The following is a 19,508-nucleotide window of genomic DNA, read 5'->3' as shown; positions in this document are numbered from 1 at the left end:
GTCTGCTTATTCTTGGGTTTCCAAGACTAGGAATGTACAAGAATCGCCAACCCCAAGAGGGAGCTCTAGGATTTGCTCTGTGAATTCAAAGTAAAAACCCGAGTTTGGGCCTTTGTCAATGTTCTGAGCCCACTTAGGTTAGCCCAAGTTACCCGATACAAAAGAGATTTGCAAAAGAACCGTGAATCTTAAGCACGATGACTCATTTCTTCTGTTTAATCTTACCGAGGCTTGTCACCTCCCTGCTTCATGAGTAGCTGCAAAGGCATTCAGTCTGAGGAATTCATTTCCTAACCTCCTAAACTGACTGCAGTTCAGTTTCTTCCTTCACTCTGATGCCCTCATCATCAGAGACCTTGAGGCCATATCCAACTGGGCATTTTCAGAGTTTATCTTATCTAACTGAATTGACCACTTTCTTTTCCTAGAAACTTCCTCTCTCTTTCTTCTCTGCCCTCCTCTCTCTGTGATTTTTTTCTGTTTGCTTTTTCACCGGTCCTTTTGGCCAATTTTTCTCAGTTTCCTTTAGTGTTCCTTCTTTCCCTTTGTTAATCCTATAAATATTTTCTATTTTCTATGGTTCTATCTTGAACCAGAATATTTTTTTTCTTACTTACCCCTGGCTGCAAATACTGTTTGTATGCTAATTGTCCCAAGCCAGGATATCCAGCCCAAATTCCCATGCTAAACTCTGGACTGTACATTCATCTATCTCCTTGACAGTAGGTTTAGATGTTCTTTGAGCATCTCAGTTGAACATGTCCAAAACTTAAGTTATTGTCCTCTATTCTGATCTTCTCACCATCACAAATTCCCTGCCTTGGTAAATGGCATCAGTACCGATCCATCTTGCCATATTGTCAGTAGTAGATAGGATCTCCCCAACCTAGGCTCCTCTGGTTGAGAACTACAATCACCATTCACAGAGGTGAATCCTGTGGCCCTTCCCCCTGGCCAGACATGATTATATTTGGGTGGATGATTCAGATTATCTCCTGGGATTATTCTCAGCCATTATTGGTACTTGAACTACAGATGATGCAGCTGTGTGCCTGGAGAATAGAGAATTGGTCTATAGAGAGAGATTGAAATTGATGCACAAAGAAGAAGAGTAGAAGAAATGGCCCAGAAAGAATAATCTTGCCGTCCCAACTTCCCACTTGCCTGTGCCTTGCCTATAGGGCTGCCTCTGTCCTTGAGTCACCACCCTCTGGTATAAAATAGCTTGCTTCTGGGGCACCTGGGTGGCTCAGTCGGTCGGGCGGCCGACTTCGGCTCAGGTCATGATCTCGCGGTCTGTGGGTTCGAGCCCCGCGTCGGGCTCTGTGCTGGCAGCTCAGAGCCTGGAGCCTGTTTCAGATTCTGTGTCTCCCTCTCTCTCAGACCCTCTCCCGTTCATGCTCTGTCTCTCTCTGTCTCAAAAATAAATAAACGTTTAAAAATAAATAAATAAAATAGCTTGCTCCTAACCTCTTGTACTTAATTACTATATTAAATTTTCTCTTTTGAATTACCTAACATGAATTTTGCATCCCTGTCTGGACCCTGACTAATGTAAATATCTTTGCAAATAAGCACAGAATGTTGACAGCATTTACTTTAAGAGCTATTTATGTTTCACTGTACAAATCTGCACCATTTACTTCATCATTTGGCGATTGATGAAAACTTGTTTCCAAGTTTTTTGCTACTACAGTTAGTTCTGTAATGAACATCTTTGCATATATATGTATTTTTATAGGGCAAAGTAAAATTGCTAGAAGTAATATTTCTAGGTCGAAAAGGGGGATATGCATTTTTAAATTTTAATATTATTCTCAAATTTCTCCCAAAAGTTTGCACCAATTTATACTATTGACAGTTGTACATTAGAGTGCCTGTTTACACTCCTGGCCAACTTTTTGTCGATCTCACAGGTGAAAAATATTCCATTGTTTTGATTTGCTTTTCTCTGCATTCTGAATGAAAATAAGTATCTTTTCATATACTTACTGGCTCTTTGTATTTCTTGTTCTGTGAACAGGTTTTATTTTTTGCTCTGTTTTACTAAATATTATATAGCATGAACTTTATCTAAAACAATAATGAAACCAACACCATCAATAAAGACTGCATATTATTTCATTCTGATTATACCATAATTATTCTTTTATTATTAGATATTTAGATTGTCCCCAATTTTTTTCATAACACTTATAAGTTCTTGGATAAGGAGTTATGAGGACATAAGGGTATGTGTGTGTGTGTGTGTGTGTGTGTGTGTTTAAGGCTTTTGACAATTGCCAATTGCCCAATGGAAAGTCCATCCCAGTTTGCATTCTCACCAGCAGACTGTGAGTGTGCCCATTTCCCCATACAAAAGTATTCAGCCAAGAGGTAATTTCTGGAGTTTGTGTCATGAACTGCCCATACAAAATGATCTGCAGCCCAAGTGGTCAGTCTCCAGAATTGCAGGTTTGAGGCTCCAGCATGAGCAGATTTCTTTATCCATCACTGTGAAGTTAAAACTACAGACCAGTCCTTTTCAATATGTTCTCATTCATTCCACAACAATGTATTGAACATCTATTGTGCTGGGAGGCTTTTTTCTTGTCCCGGAGGTCTCCCATCAAAAAGGGTGAGCCACGGTTACACATAATTAAAAATACCATAGTATTGAGAAAATGCTTGGGTGTTGGAGAAAGCCCATCACAGCCTTGTGGAACTTGGGCAGGGTGCTTAACTTCTCCAAACTTCAGTTTTCTTTTGCATACAGTTGACATCATGAAACTGATCAGAGGATGGTGTTAAAAGGCCTGAGTGCCTGGCACATGTAGGTATTCGCATAGGGAGTAAAAATGTGGGCTCTGGAGTTGGGCTACATGGTTTGAATCTTGGCTCCATTGCTGACTGGCTTTGTGACCTCAGGCAAATTATTCAACCTCTGTGCCTTCTTTCCTCAATTTAAAGTGGGCAGAAACATACTTACCTCATACTGTCATTGAGAAGATCAAATGAGATGATACATGTAAAATACTTAGTACCTAGACCTACTAAGTACTCAATTAATAGGTTATTTTTTAAACAGCTTTATTGAAGTATAATGTACATACAGACATATTTCATTTTATTGTGCTTTAGTTTATTGTACTTCACAGATACTGTGTTTGTTATAAATTGAAAGTTTAAGACTTCAGTGGAGGAAGAAACTGCAGATGTGGTAGAAACAGTAAGAGAACTAGAGTGAGAAGTGGAGCCTGAAGATGGGACTGAGTTGTTGCAATCTTATGATAAAACTGGAACACATGAGGAGTTGCTTCTTACAGATGAGCAAAGAAAGTGCTTTTTCTTTTTTTTTTTTTAGTTTTTTTTTTTTTAATGTTTATTTATTTTTGAGAAAGAGAGAGAGAGACAGAGCATAAGCTGGGGAGGAGCAGAGAGAGAGGAAGACACAGAATGCGAAGCAGGCTCCAGGCTCTGAGCTGTCAGCACAGAGCCCAACACAGGGCTCGAACCTACAAACTGCGAGATTTTGACCTGAGCCGAAGTCGGACGCCTAACCGACTGAACCACCCAGGCACCCTGAAAGTGGTGGAATCTACTCCTGGTGAAGATGCTGTGAAGATTGTTGAAATGACAGCAAAGGATTTGGAATATTATATAAACTTAGTTGATGCTGTCAAACAGCATCACGTGCTACAGAGAAATCATTTGTGAAAGAAGAGTTGATTGATGTGGCAGACTTCATTGTGGTCTTTTTTTTTTTTTTTTTTAAAGATTTCTTTATTATTTTTAAGTAATTGCTACAACCAACATGGAGCTCAAACTCACAGCCCTGAGATCAGGAGTCGTACGTTCCACCAAGCCAGCTAGGTGCCCCCTTTGTGGTCTTACTTTTTTTTTTTTTTTTTTTAATTTTTTTTTTTTAACGTTTATTTATTTTTGAGACAGAGAGAGACAGAGCATGAATGGGGGAGGGACAGAGAGAGAGGAAGACACAGAATCCGAAGCAGGCTCCAGGCTCTGAGCCATCAGCCCAGAGCCCGACGCAGGGCTCGAACTCACGGGCCGCGAGATTGTGACCTGAGCTGAAGTCGGACGCTTAACGACTGAGCCACTCAGGCGCCCCTGGTCTTACTTTAAGAAATGGCCGCAGCCACCCCAACCTCATCAGTCAGCAGCCGTGAACATCAAGGTAAGACCCTGCGCAAGCAAAAAGATTACAACTCATTGGAAGCTTAGATGATGGTTAGCATTTTTTTAGCAATATTTTTAAAATAAGGTATGTGCCTTGGCTTTTTTGGGACATAATGCTAGTGCACACTGAATAGCCTATAGCATAGCGTAAACATAACTTTGATATGCACTGGGAAACCAAAAACTTCATTTGACTTGCTATGTTGCGGTGGTCTGGAACCAAATGTGCAATGTCTGCAAGGTACACCTGTATTGTCATGGGCTGAATTGTGTACCCTCCCAAATTCCTCTGTCAAAGTTCCGACCCCCAGTATCTCCAAATAGAACTGTATTTCGAGATTAGATCTCTCAAGATGTAATTAAATTAAAAGGAGATCATTAGGGTGGACTCTAATCCAATATGGCTGGTGTCCTTAAAAGAAGGGGACATTTGGACACAGACATGTATAGAGGGAAGATGATATGAAGATAAAATGAGAAGACCATCTGCAGGCTAAAGAGAGAGGCCTGGAATAGATCCCTCCCTCACAGCCCTCAGAAGGACCTGACCCTGCCCACATTTTGATCTTGGACAAAGATCGAAGAGAAAATAAATTTGTGTTGTTTAAAGCCACTCAATCTGTGGTATTTGTTACAGCACCCCTAGCAAACCAATACACACACCATAAGATTCACCCACTTTTGCGTATAATTCAATGATTTTTAGTAAATTAACAGAGTCATTCAATCTAATACTAGAATATTTTCTTCACTCCCAAAAGAAACCTTGCCTCCATTTGCATTCACTCCCCAATTCCCACCTTCAGCCCCAGACGGCCACTCATTTTCTGTGTGCATAGATTTGCCTTTTCTGTACATTTCATATAAATCATCTCCAATGATCAGGAAATTTTACATGTCAAGAGTCAGCACATTCTATATCCTGATTTTCTATTTGTTACAATGTCTTATATAGAGTCCACATAAATAAGACAAAAAAGATTATATGTACTGCAAAATAGTCGTATTGGGACTGAAATATTCAGTCAAAATGACCATTGTAATTATAAATAAGAAGTTATTGCTGGGGCGCCTGGGTGGCTCAGTTAAGCATCCGACTTGGGCTCAGATGATAATCTTGCTGTTCGTGGGTTTGAGCCCGCCTAGGGCTCTGTACTGCTGACATCTCAGAGCCTGGAGCCTGCTTCAGATTCTGTGTCTCCCTCTTTCTCTCTCTGCCCTTCCGCCGTTCTCACGCTGTCTGTGTCTCTCAAAAATAAATAAAAGTTTAAAATTAAAAAAAAAAAAGAAATTATTGCTTGTTCTTCTCAGTCACTAGGGAAAAAACACTGAAGACTTTGAGGGAGAGTTTCTGTAGAGGTGCAGCAGGGTAGAGACAACCCTAGAAGGTAGCAGCTGAACTGCTCATGAAAACCGCTTCTGCGCTGAGATCTGAACGGACAAGTTGCTCCCCAGAGCTGCTCAGGCACATCTGGTAACTAATCGGGACATTCCATCAAGGCCACATGTTCGGGGCCACGCCTAGAGGGCGGAGCATCTACACTGCCAAAGACAGTGTGGAGGCTGCACAAAGACTGGGCTCTGTGCAATGCCCCTTTTGTTGAAAAGACCCATTTAGATGAAATCTATCTGGGGCATTATGTCAAAACTGCAAATGGAGAAGTCTTTGCTTTTCTCACCTGGAAGAGTCAGCGCCTCTGTTGAGTTTACCAACCCTTAGTAACCATAAACTGAAACTCTGGATCATCGGTATGCATATGCATACACATGTAACCATTTATTCAAGAATATTTATTAAGTGCCTTCTGTGTGCCAGGTACCTTTCTAAGCACTTGGGAATATATCAGTGAATAAACAAAGGTCCCTGTGCTTGTGGTGCTGGCATTCTAGAGAGAAAGTCAGCACATAAACACTAAACATAGTAATAATAAAGAAGTGAACTAAAGTGTGAAGTCAAAAGGTGTTAAGTTAGAAAATTAAAGCAAGGCAAAGGGGTTGGGAGTGCCTGGGGTTGAGCAGGGACAAGGTTGCAACTTTATTTTTTTTTTAAACCACTTTACTGGTGTGTGATTGACATAAAGCTGTACATATTTAATGTGTTAACTTGCTAAGTTTGAAGAGACATATGTATCAGTGAAACTATCACCACTCTATGCTTTCAACAGAGCCATCACTTCCAAAAGTTTCCTCCTGCCCTCTATTTATTATTCTTTTATGTCATAAAGTTGCAATCTTAAATAGGGTGATTTATTTTCACCTTGTTGAGAAGGTGTCATTAGAGCAAGACAGAAAGAAGAGGATGGAGTTAGCTAGCAATTATCTGTGGAAAAGTGATCCAGGCAGAAGGAACAGCCAGAGTATGCTCTCTAAAGCAAAAGCAATTACAAGGAGCACCCAAGAGGCCACCATGGCTGGAACTGAGTGAGCAAGGGAAGAGCGGCAGAAGTGAGAGCTTTTTGCAAGGGCTTCAGTTGTTACTCCAAGTGAGATGGGAAACCGGAAGAACAGTGTAAGTGGACTTAAGTTTGGAAAAGATCCCCCTGGATGGACTGGAGGGGAACAAAGATAGAAGCAGAACATGGGTTAGGAGCCTATTTCAGAATCCAGATAAGAGATGACGGTGGTTGAGGTTGGGAGCAGTGGACATGCTATGTTTGTGCAACTGGAGATTCATTTGTCCTGCAAATATTCGTAGGCACTGTGATGTGCGCTGGGATGCTGTGGTGACCAGCCTAGTGGCAGTCCCTCCCTAATTACTGTAAACAATGGTAATAGTTAACATGGATAGACGGCTTGCTCCAAGTCAGGTTGTCTTTAAAAGGTTGAAAGGTATTTTCTCAGTGAACCCAGATCAACTTCTAAAACTCAGGCTACACTGTTGTTTGTCCCCGTTAAAGGTGAGGGAAGTCACCTTTAGAGAGGGTACTAGCCCAAACTTGCACAATCAGGCCAAAGTCAGAATTCAAGCGCATAGGGTTGTGTTCCAGAATGCCTCCCTTAAAAATGGCAGCCATGATGGGGGTTATAATAGTATGACATGGGAAGGAGGGGATGACATCGAAGCTGAGATTTAACTGTTTGCCAGGAGATGGGTGGGTGTAGGGAGAGGAGAAAGCAGGAGTGAGGAGGGGAATGTCCCAGGTACAGGGAAGATCATGTACAAAGACAGACCTAGAAGTGAGAAAGCAGGACCTTGGAAAGACTGAAAAAACTCCCACCGTGTTGTTGGATCTCCAAGTGTATAGGGGGGAGTGATAGAGAATGAACCAGAAAAACAGGCAACGAATACAACTTTGGATTAATACATCTGTGGGTCAATAGTCTACTAATTGCACATTTGTCTTTAATATTTCCTTCCTGGGGTCTCCTGCTGCAAATATATCAATTGAAAGACAGTGGACCTTGGAGTCAGAGAAACAATGACAGCCCAAGGAGCAGCTTGCTGCAGAAAGGCTAAAGACCCCAGATCTCCACCACCCCCTCCATCCAACCCAAATAAGTATACTAAGTAAAGCCATGAGCTAGCTATGCAAACACAGCTTCAAGAAAAGTCCTCTGCCCCATTTCCATCTAATCCTTTTGGAGCCTCTGTTACAGACAAACCTAACTGAATCCTGCTCTGCCATTTCTTAGCTTTAACACGAATTATTTCACATCTATAAACTTAATTTATCTATTCTATAAAATTAACATAATGTTACCCATCTCAGGATTATTATCACTCTAACTGAGCTAATGCATACAAACTGCATATTTGACATTTTCTATTCATTTACAAAACTCACATCTAAATAACAATTCCACATTCCAATAAAAAGTGCATTTTGATTATTCCCAAAATTGGATAAATGGTTTAGTCTTATATGATACAAGAATAAATGTTTAAGTTCTACAAACTCCATCCACTTTTGTCCAGAACTTTCTATTTACTTCCAAATAAGATGGGAAATTCTTGGCATATGATGTCTAGAAGTAAGGGAATGCATTGACTTTTCAAGCAGAGAATCCCCTGGACTTTGAGAGTAAGAGCTGGTCTGGCCCACTGAGAAGTGCCCAGACATCGAAACCAGACTAATTTGGGATTAACTGGAGCGACGTAGTTGATTGCTCATCGGCAGCAATGGAAATGAGCTTGCACTGCCTTGCGCTTACTTGGCTTTCTTTCTCGGGAGAAATGTTGCCATAAATTGTTTTGTGAGACACCAACAACTTGGCAAGGAAGAAAGTCTTCCACAAAATATAGCCATTGGGAGGGCAAAACTCTGGGAAGTCCACCCACATTCTTGCGGGATGCAGCTAGACATCTGCAAAGAACATAAGCAGCGCAGCTCAAAAGCCATAGTATCGTGCAAGGTGTGAGCCCACATGCAGAAGGATCAGTACTTTGTCCTCAAAGCCAGGTACCCTGAAACTTGTTTCCCCAGTTGGCCTTTGTACCCCTCTATTCTAGTATTTCTAACTTAAGTTGTTAAATGGGCAAAAGTCGGTGTACTCAGGGGTTCCAAATAAGTATTTAGTCTCACAGAAGTATTTGGAGCTGGTAATGGACCCAGTGACAGGGACCATTTCAAAGTAAGTACGGATCCAGAAATGGGAGAGAAATGCCCTTAATGCTTGGTCAGAGGTGGTACATCTATAAACGCCTAGACTGTCTGTGTGTGGAGACAGGTGGGGAAAAGCATGTGGGCAGGGAGGTGACCACATGTGAAGTGGACTCTGAGGGGAATGGGGTCTGTGAGGGCAAGGCAGGTGAGGGCCTCGGCCGAGGGGGGAAGGGTGGGGGACAGAGAACGTAGGAGGGGTCAGCAGCCCTTCTTTAACTGTCATGTGCGTCACTGCCTGAAGGTGGCATCTCTCACTCTGAAGGATTCCTATGAAGATTAAGAAGCCTTGAAATACTTTTTTGGGAGGTCAGTGCACATCTGTTTCCTATTTGTCATGTTCTGTCAGCACTTCTGTGAGAACAGAGCCATTACACCAGCCTTGGAAGCCAGAGGCAGCTGGATCCTCCAGGCCTGGCATCTCCCGGGCCCACGGTCCCACCTCCTCAAGTGGCAAAAGAGTAGAAAACACCATTGCATCCCATCTCGGCTTCTGCCGCCCCCACTCTCACCTGTACTGTGTGCTTCAAAGAGCAAACAAGTACAAAGAATTCAGCCTGGTTAATCAGTTGTTCTCTTGCCTGCAAAACAACACAGCAAGAAACAACTTAGCGGCTTTTCAATCCTCTGATGTGTTTAATTTGTTATCTAGCAAGCAATAAAGAGAAAAAGAAATTCTCCGGAGTTTTATAATATTTACAGTCCTCTCGCTAGGGAACTGGAGTTTGCCCAGGAGGCATATTGCAAAGTGAGTGTCTGGCCCCAGGGAAAGACCCAGAATTCTGTAACAGTCCTGTTGGCCTAGTGATGTTTATCAGAATGGTGAAGATTTCCAAATGGTGCTTATCAGTGTACGAAGGCACTTATCACAAGTAAGGAAAGACTTCCATTGATTTGGTTCAAAGGGCAGCCCAAGACACTCAGTGAATCACATTCCCTGCCCACCTCCGTGCAATCCTCCCACCACCCCTGGGTGACCCAGGCTGGCTTCACCAGGGTCTGGGTTTGAAATCACAAGGCGTCTGTGACAGTCTACTTTCCTCTCAGGTCGGTGTGTGATGACCGACCTCCAACGCTTAATTCTGATTTCAAGAATGCATTTGGTAGATGGGTGATCAGTACCCAACTGGGTCGGGGCTTCAGTTTTCAAGATCTCAACTGAAAGCCTTCGAAGCTTCTGAGCAGATGAGAAAGGATGATCAACTACTTACCGATGCATAAAGGCTGAGTGGGCAGGAGGCTCAGACTCCTGTGATTGTAAATCCTTTTCAAGTCTGTTTATCGGTGTTCTCCACTAGTCATTCTGTGATGTTTTAGGACTCGCTTTAAAATGAAGAAGTATTTAATTTTATTGATCACTACCCATGTGCTGTGTTTCTAGGACTGCCTATTTATTGGTGTTTCTGTAAAAACAACAGCAGCCACGTGTTGTGGAAACAGTCTCAGTGGAAACCAGCAGGACTTAGCCTGATGTGGGCATTTTTGTTACATGCCTCCCCAGAAATGCTTGAGTTAATATTTTTACAATAGAAAAAAAAAAGGCAATAAAAGCTTTTGAAGCCAGATGTCTCTTTACAAAACTGCTGATGGGGAAGCTTTTCTCATGTAGAGACTTCAGTTAAGGTGATCAAATAAAATCAGTTATATTTAAAGTTGCTGGCTTTTTTGTTTATCTCGGTCAAATAAAGCTGTGTGTTCTAGTGAAGAAACTGAAGGTCAAAGGTCAAAGGACAAAGATTTCTGGTGAGGTCTTGCATTAGGGAAGCCTTTTTAGCAGTGACTTCAGCCTTGGCAGGTGGTAATGCTGTTCAAGTCATGGTCAGAGGACGGAAGGGTTCCAAAATCTAAGTCTGATTTGGACCGCAGACATTGCGCTTGCAACTTGGGTAGGGCGCTTTTTACTAGTTTTCTGATCTGCACCAAGTCTTAATTGCCAACTCTCTCTCTTTCTCTCTTTGTTAACTGTCAATAGTAAATAACTGCTAGTCTAAAACATTCACCTGTCAACAAAGTGATGGATGTTTTGGAGAGAGTCAACAAGCAAGAATTGAAGTGACTTCAGTTGGTTTCCCCCCACTTATTTCCCTCGGCAGAATCCATCCTCGTGTGGTAATTAACTCTCGTTTATTTGTTTCATACCAAACTAAAACCTACACAAATCTAAATACATGTGGGCGAATCCTTCTACCTGGCTGCTTGACCACCATCAGAATCGCCAGTAAGTTGTAAGTATAGTTGACTTAAGTTCCACATCAGTCATTTCTCCTGCCCTCCTCTCCGACCCTTCTTCCTTTAGTGCCCTATTCAAATGTCACATCCTCTGAGGCCCACTTTTCTATTCTCAGTCTCCCCTCCATGAATTAAATCCTCCCTTACTTTGCGCATTCCTCTACTGCTCATCATACTTGATAGTCACATGTTTATGTGTGGTCCTCGCCTATTCAAATGAGAACCCCATCAGGGCAAAGGAGTTTTTAGGGCCTGGAAAAATACCTTGGATGGAGGTCAAAGGAAAGGACTAAAGTGATTTGCAGCCTGGGTCACTGTGAGAACTCCATCAATAGTTAACTAGTCAGGAGGGACCTGTTTTGTTCAAGGGGGAGGGGGCGAGAGGCAAGATGATGAATTACATTTCAGTTGTATTAAGTCTAAGGTGCTGGAAGCACATTCAGAAGGATATTTCCAGCAGACCTTCGGGAATATGTGAAAAGAACATGAGGAAGAGACACTAGAGGCAAAGAAATTTGGAAGCTCTTCACATAAAGGGATGGGTGGCAAAAGCCACATGATTCACTGAGTCCATGGAGGTGAGTGGTGTCTTAGATAGAAAATTCCAGGAAGACATCTTAGGAAAAGCTTTCATTTAAGGGGCAGAAGGAAAACAGCCAGCAAAATCCTTCAGCATTAGGGATGTAAGAGAATAGGAAAATGAGGGGCTAAGGAAGCCAGACTGGGTGTGGTTTCTAGAAAGGTGATCGATGCAGAAAGTTCAAGGATAATGAGAATGGAGGAAACACCCGTGTATCTCATAACTGGAAAATCACTGGCAACTTTCAAGAAGGTACCTCCAATTGAAAGAGAGGAACAAAACCAAAAGTCTAGCAGGGGATTACAAACTCAAATGCTTATAAGGACTAGAGAGGTAACAGAAGTGAGCAAAGAGACCATGATGATATGGTGATCATAGGCCCCACCACACAGCCATGCCCAGGCCATTGTTGCCTCATGGAAAGCATGACCCAAGACAGCCAGCTATCTGACCTTCACAGAGAAGACTGAATTTTTTTTTTTAATGTTTATTTTTGAGAGAAAGAGAGTGAGCAGGAGAGGGGCTGAGAGAGAGGGGGACAGAGGATCCGAAGTGGGCTCCATGCTGCCAGCCGAGAGCCCGATGTGGGGCCTGAACTCATGAATCATGAGATCATGACCTGAGCCGAAGTCAGACACTCAACTGACTGAGCCACACAGGCTCCTTGAGAAGACTGAAATTCTTATTTTTAAGTGAAATTTTCCAATTTAAAAAATATTGTGAGTCTAATGAAACACTTCTATACACTGTATGGGTGTATTTGAGCTCATATTTGAGCCTCCTGTACTAGCAGCCTTTGCTAGGTTTGAAGGCATTGATGAGAGGACAGGAATCTTCTGAGATATAACCAGTCTGCTGGGTGTTTTAGAGACTGGAGTGCTAGCAGGTATCAAAGAGAAGATGGAATTTTCTGGAAAGAGAGGTCCAAGGGGGAGGTGGAAGTCATGAGATCAATAAGAAGAAATGCCTTTTCTTTTCAGATGAGAGGGATGAAGAGAGTAAGAGAGAAGTGTTAAATATTGAGAATGAGATTTAAGGTAAATAAGGGAAGATTAAGGACCTTGAATTTAATGTCATCAGTGAACTCTAAGAAGTAGACCTTGAGATTACCTGTGGAGGAAAAGGGAGGCAAGGACTGCCCTTGGGCCATCGGAGGGTGGGAAGTGTTTGCAGTAGTCACAGGGTTAGGGTTCAACAGTGACAAGTCAAACAAATAAAGACCCAGTGGAGGTTGATAGCATACATCTAGAGGGATTTTCCATTTAACCAGCACTTTTTAAGTGGCTCTGCATTCTGGGCACTAGGCTAAGCCCTGGGGATTTCCAGTCAAGTTGAGGAATTAGATGAAGAAATAAATAATTGCCACAGGCTATCAATGTCACAGAGGGGTACAAACAGGGTGCTTTTGGGAAAAGAGGAGACACATCCTGGAAGGCTTTCTGAGGAGAGGGGATTTAAGTCTATGTTTGAAAAATAAGTTGTAGTAGAGAATAAACTGATGGTCACGAGAGGGGAGGAGTGGGGAGGTTGAGTGAAATAGGTGATGGGGGTTAAGGAGTGCAATTGTGATGAGCACTGGGTGATGTATGGAAGCGTTGAATCACTATGTTGCACACCTGAAACTAGTGTAACACTGTATGTTAACTACATTGGAATTAAAATAATAAAAAAGAAAAGAAAAAGAAATTGTAGTTGCTATGAAGGCAATGGTGAAAGTCAGAAGAGACAATATATACAAAACACTAGCGGTAATAGCAGGCATGGCGCATTCTGGGAATTTCAGCTACTTCCATGTGTCTGAAACAGACTGCCGGTGGCAGAGTGGGAGAGGATGAAACTGAAGAGTTATTGAGAAGAAACATGAATGGTCATGGAACATGGACTTGCCCTATAGACAAGGAAAACCCACAGAAAGATTTCTATGACAGTGACATTATCAGCCTGTTAGAAAGAACACGCTGACTAGAATGAAGATCAGGAAGGAGGTCAATTTTGATCTGCAGTTATGTACTCAGCCACAGAGGATATATCTCCATGGATTTAAGTTAATGATGGCAGTCTTAATCTCTTTCTCCTCTGATCTAGGGCTGGAACAAGCAACCCACTTTAGGTTAATAGGGCATAAAAGGATGTCTACAAGGAGCCTCTGGGAAAGAGTTCTTTGATAAGTAAGAAATGCTTGAGAAGAAAGCTTCAGTTTTCCCCTTTGTTCCTCTCTTTCTGGATGTTGTTCTATGAAGATGTAATGTTTGGAGCTGCAGCAATTATTTTGAGATTATGAGGTAATGGGTATGAGGTAAGGATGAAAGCAACAAATTGAAGATGGCAGAGCAGAAGACAGACCTTGGGTTCTTGGTGTTAGAGGAGGCCATTAAGAGGATGCAACCACTGGTTGACCCACAAACTGGACTTGGGCAATCAGAGGTTCCCCATCTTCTTCCCTGTCCTTGGAGTGTAGATTTCTGTCCACTGTTCCCATAGCTGGAGCCGTTTCAAGGACAGAACCTTGAGAAAGTAATGTGTTGTTGAGACCATCTGAACTATGTATGTGCCTGAACCTCTATAGGCCTCTGTATACAAACCTTTAAGATTCTGGTGGGTGGACATGGAGATACATTCATCTGGTGACTGTCCAAGACAAACCTCATATGTAAGCCCCCTCACTTACTAAAGTTTCCACCTACCGGAGCGCCTGGGTGGCTCAGTTGGTTGAGTGTCCGAGTATTCATTTCAGCTCAGGTCGTGATCCCAGCATCCTGAGATTGAGCCCCAAGTTGGGCTTCATGCTGAGCATGGAGCCTACTTGGGATTCTCTCTCTCTCCCTCTGCCCCTCTCCCCTGCTCGCACTTTCTCTCTCTCTCTCTCTCTCTCTGTAATAAAATAAAGTAAAATAAAATAAAATAAAATTGACACCTACCAATCTGGAATGGCCCTCCTCTTTCTTTGGTCTCTCCTTGCCCCCGTGTACAGGGGCCAGTTTCAGATTTCAGCTAGGGAACTCCCGGGGTTGCAAACCAACTATGGTGACACCGTTTTGTTTCCAAAACCACTCTGGGATGACCTGCCTTGAACTTAACAAGCCAGTAATTGGTACACTCATGGTTTAAATCATGATTAGTTGGGTTTTTTGTTAATTGCCACATTGCCTTATATGTGGCCATCACAGTAGAAAGTTTAAGAAGCAAGAGATCTTAAACTGCTAGAGGTCATCAACTCATGTATAGTTCTACTTCTGGGTTCAAGAGGTATGTTGAATACTGTTGGTTAGTGTTGTATATCTCTTACCAGTCTTTACCCTTCCTTTCCACATGTCACAACCGACTTAGACAAGGCTGCCTCATTCATCCATATTTTCATCATTGTAGCTTTACTTGGTCCCTCCTAAACAGAATTCATTTCTTTCATTTAAAGTCCCAGTGTCTTGGGGCACCTGGGTGGCTCAGTCAGTTGAGCATCCAGCTTCAGCTCAGGTCATGATCTCACGGTTTGTGAGTTTGAGCCCCGTGTCGGGCTCTGTGCTGACAGCTCAGAGCCTGAAGCCTGTTCGGATTCTGTGTCTCCCTCTCTCTCTGCTCCTCCCCTGCTCATGCTCTGTCTCTCTGTCTCTCTCTCTCTCTCTCAAAAATAAACATTAAAAGAATTTTAAAAAATAAAAAAAAAATTAAAAAAAAAAAAGTCCCAGTGTCTTAGGGTACATGGCTGGCTCAGTCAAAAGAGTGTGCAACTCTTGATCTCGGGGTGGTGAGTTTGAGCCCCACATTGGGTGCAGAGATTACTTAACAAATAAATAAACAAACTTAAATAAATGAAGTCCCAATGTCTTCGTATTTAAACTACAATTAGGGGTGCCTAGGTGGCTCAGTCAGTTAAGCATCTGACTTTGGCTCAGATCATAATCTCATAGTCCCCCGGTTTGAACCCTACATTGGGCTCTGTGCCAACAGCTCAAAGCCTGGAGCCTGCTTTGGATTCTGTGTCTCCCTCTCTCTCTCTCTCTTTCTCTCACTCTCTCTGCCCTCCCCCGCTCACACTCCGTCTCTGTCTCTCAAAAATAAACAAACATTAAAAAAATTAAAAATAAAATAAACCATAGTTAATTATGAGGCCAAGGGTCTTGTTTTCTTTATCTGTGTGCCCCTGGCACAAAGGCTGGCAAATAGCAGATGCTCAAAAAAAAAAAAGTGTTTTAAGTGGAATTTTGAGATAGAGGGCCTGAATAATAATAAAGAAAATATTGGAACTATTTTGTATGTTTCTCCAGATTTGCCTCACTGACCTTCAAGCTGCTCACTAATAGAGAGTCCTGATGGTGTTTACCTCCCCTGGTGTGAGGAACATCTCAGGCATGGCCCCTATCACACCCACACAATAAGAGCTGCAGTGGAACCAGGAGTCTCAAGCCAGCTCAACCTGACTCATGGAGCCTCTGGCTCCTCCCACCGCTTCCAGACTCAGAGGCAGCACCGTGCCTCACTCAGGCTGTGGCTTACCTGGTGGCTGCCTGGAGGGGTCTTGTGTTACACAGCCCAGGAGTGCAAGGGACTTATCACCCTGGGAGGTCTACGTTGACCAAAGAAAGACAGGAGGTGAAAAGGAGCTTGCACATTAACTAGCTCCCTTCCTCCTTGATGGACCACTCTGGGCACCATGATTCCATATGGCCTGACCAAGTAACTCGCCGGGTTTTCTCATGAAGCCATAGCCAATGCCCTAATGAGCCACTTTGTATTTACTATTTCTCCATCCCTGATTGACATCCTTTTTACTCACCCTTGATGCTCTGGGATTGTATCTTCCTTCCAGTTATATTAGCATATACCTTGCCTCAACCATTGTTTTTTAGGCTAAGACAAAGATTCTATTATTCAGTATTGGTTTTCTTGTTGCGTTTTTGAAATCTATTGTGCATTTGCGGATGCCACCTCAGTTTAAATTCTTTCAAACATAGGTAGCCAGGGATGCCAAACAGCACAGTATTTGTAAAAACTCTTTTTAAGTAAACCATTATCCATGAGGAGTAGTTCTTAAAAATCAGTCTATTTTTGAAACATTCTTAAACAAGGTGAAATGAGGTCTAAAGGGCAGCAAATTAAATGCCCGTGATAAGCAAATATTTAATTGTCCTTGATTTTAAACACAGACTTGTCAGACTGAGCTTGATAATGACTCCTTTAAAGTCGCATTATTTCCCAAGGCATCAAGCTTGTGTTGACAAGTTTCTTGAAAGACAGTTGGAAGAATAATTGAAAGATACATAATTAACTTTTACTTAAGTTTGGTTATCGTAATGTCATCTAATATTAGTAAAAGCTACAGCAAGTGATCAGAGTATCTGAGTTAATTTCTTTTGACAGATGTGGAATACTATATTATTTTTTAATCATTATTCTGTTTATCACAGACATCTTTTTGATGCAGTTTAATTTGTTTTATACCGAATACATGTAGGAGTCATATATAATTAATGGAAATGTCCTCAGGAGAAAAATGAGGCTTCAGTCTCTGTGGCAACATAATCATGTTGAATTTATGCATGACTCTAACTGTAGGGGTCTGGAATCATTAGCCAAGGTTAATGAAAAACACAATTTACAATAAAGATATTAACCTACATAATTTTATCTGAAATAAGAAACAAAATCTGAAAATTTTAGCATACTGCTGAGCTACCCAAGACAGAAACACATATACAAAGGAAAAAAGAAAAAGTTTTGGGTCTGGTTGGGGAAGAACCAAAAGAGGAATTGTACAAGTTGAAAGGGACATATCAAAAACAAAACAAAACAAACAATAAATCTAGCAAAGATTACCCTCTTGATAGTTTGAATCTCAAATTATTCAAGCATATGTTTCCCAATTGCAATTGGAAAGTAATAGCATTAATACCGAAATATGTACATATTTAACACAGTCACTTTTTTTTCCTGTACTTTATTTATTTTTTATAATTTACATCCAAGTTAGTTAGCATATAGTGCAACAATGATTTCAGGAGTAGATTCCTTAAGCCCCTTACCCATTTAGCCCATCCCCCCTCCCACAATCCCTCCAACAACCCTCTTTTTGTTCTCTATATTTAAGAGTCTCTTATGTTTTGTCCCCCTCCCTGGTTTTATATTCTTTTTGCTTCCCTTCCCTTATGTTCATCTGTTTTGTATCTTAAATTCTTCATATGAGTGAAGTTATATGATATTTGTCTTTCTCTAACTGACTAATTTCACTTAGCATAATGCCCTCTAGTTCCATCCATGTAGTTGCAAATGGCAAGATTTCATTCTTTTTGACTGCCGAGTAATACTCCATTGTATGTATATACCAAATCTTCTTTATCCATTCATCCATCGATGGACATTTGGGCTCTTTCCATTCTTTGGCTATTGTTGATAGTGCTCCTATAAGCATTGGGGTGCATGTGTCCCTTTGAAACAGCCTACCTGTATCCCTTGGATAAATACCTAGTAGTGCAATTGCTAGGTTGTAGGATAGTTCTATTTTTAATTTTTTGAGGAACCTCCATACTGTTTTCCAGAGTGGCTGCACCAGTTTACATTTCCACCAGCAGTGCAAAAAGAGACCCACTTTCTGAGCATCTTCACCAACATCTGTTGTTGCCTGAGTTGTTAATGTTAGCCATTCTGACAGGTGTGACGTGGTATCTCATTGTGGTTTTGATTTGTATTTCCCTGATGATGAGTGATGTTGAGCATCTTTTCATGTGTTAGTCTTCTTTGGAGAAGTGTCTATTCATATCTTTTGCCGATTTCTTCACTGGATTATTTGTTTTTTGGGGGTTGAGTTTGGTAAATTCTCTGCAGATTTTGGATACTAACCCTTTATCTGATATGCCGTTTGCACATATCTTCTCCCATTCCCTTGGTCACCTTTTAGTTTTTCTGATTGTTTCCTTCCCTGTGCAGAAGCTTTTTATCTTGATGAGGTCCCAAGAGTTCATTTTTGCTTTGGTTTCCCTTGCCTCCAGGGACGTGTTGAGTAAGAAGTTGCTGTGGCCGAGGTCAAAGAGCTTTTTGCCTGTTTTCTCCTCTAGGATTTTGATGGCTTCCTGTCTTACATTTACGTCTTTCATCCATTTTGAGTTTATTTTTGTGTATGGTGTAAGAAGGTGGTCCAGGTTCACTTTTCTGCATGTTGCTGTCCAGTTTTTCCAGCACCACTTGCTGAAGAGACTGTCTTTATTCCATTGGATATTCTTTCCTGCTTTATTCTTAATTGTCCCACTAATGAATGAGGGTAAAGAGGTCCCCAAATCAATCAGCAAATGTTTGTTATATGCTAACTGTGGTGATTTAGTCTAGAGACCAGTGCCTAGATACTTGCAACTATGTTCCCTGATCAAACTGGAAATTGCTAGCATCAACTGTGACCTGCTTTATAATTGTGCTTACCTAATCACCAGGCCCTCTGAAGAAGAGAAGATAATAGCAAATAGGGAAGGAATGTTAAGGGAGGTAGGATGATCTAAGGGAGTAGAATTTTAAGAAGGCAGTGACCCAAATGTTGCCACTAGAACAAAAAGAATAAGGAAGTGCCTTTGGAATTACTTAGAAGCAATCGCTGGTGTTCTTCAAAAGAGCAGTGTCAGACACTCCGACTTCTGGCCATGATTGAATAATTGGAAATGGGATTAACCTTAAACAACTAGGACACTGGACAAAATATAGGAAACAACTGTTTTCAGACTTTGGACAACAGGTATTGTGGGAATGTGATCCCTTGGAGAAGGTAGCCCTCAGATGCCCATGGCTTTCTGCCTTGGGGCACCTACCTGGCCATGGATTAGGAAAGTGGGTTCCACGTAAAACACAATAATTTTATTTGAGTTGAGGAGACAAAGATCAGAGTTCAGGAGAGGTGAGGCTGCTGGAAGTTTGTAAGGCAGGGTTGGAGAGAGGAGGAAGCTACC

The 19,508-nt window shown here is 41.8% G+C and overlaps 1 protein-coding gene and 1 long non-coding RNA gene across 3 annotated transcripts in view; one reads left to right on the top strand and one right to left on the bottom strand.

Moving 5' to 3' along the window:
• The window catches only part of YEATS4 (YEATS domain containing 4), a 65,990-nt gene that overhangs the window by 31,034 nt on the left and 15,448 nt on the right, over positions 1-19,508 (top strand). The window contains exon 7 of one of the 2 annotated variants that reach the window (XM_019455065.2): positions 9,825-10,429. The exons of the other annotated variant lie outside the window; for it this stretch is intronic. Coding sequence (XP_019310610.1) covers positions 9,825-9,892 — 68 coding nt within the window. The 3' untranslated portion in view covers positions 9,893-10,429. Of the gene's footprint in view, positions 1-9,824; positions 10,430-19,508 lie in introns of those variants that run through there. 2 annotated transcript variants of the gene reach the window in all.
• Positions 3,737-4,274, bottom strand: LOC128775098 (uncharacterized). The gene is made up of 2 exons (XR_008419742.1): positions 4,118-4,274; positions 3,737-3,872 (listed from the first exon to the last, which is right to left on the bottom strand). It is a non-coding gene; the product is annotated as an uncharacterized LOC128775098 (long non-coding RNA).

Source organism: Panthera pardus, unplaced genomic scaffold (genome assembly GCF_024362965.1).
Source record: "Panthera pardus isolate Hobbes unplaced genomic scaffold, ASM2436296v1 HiC_scaffold_6, whole genome shotgun sequence".
NCBI lineage: Eukaryota > Metazoa > Chordata > Mammalia > Carnivora > Felidae > Panthera > Panthera pardus.
This window is presented reverse-complemented; position numbering and strand designations above follow the sequence as displayed.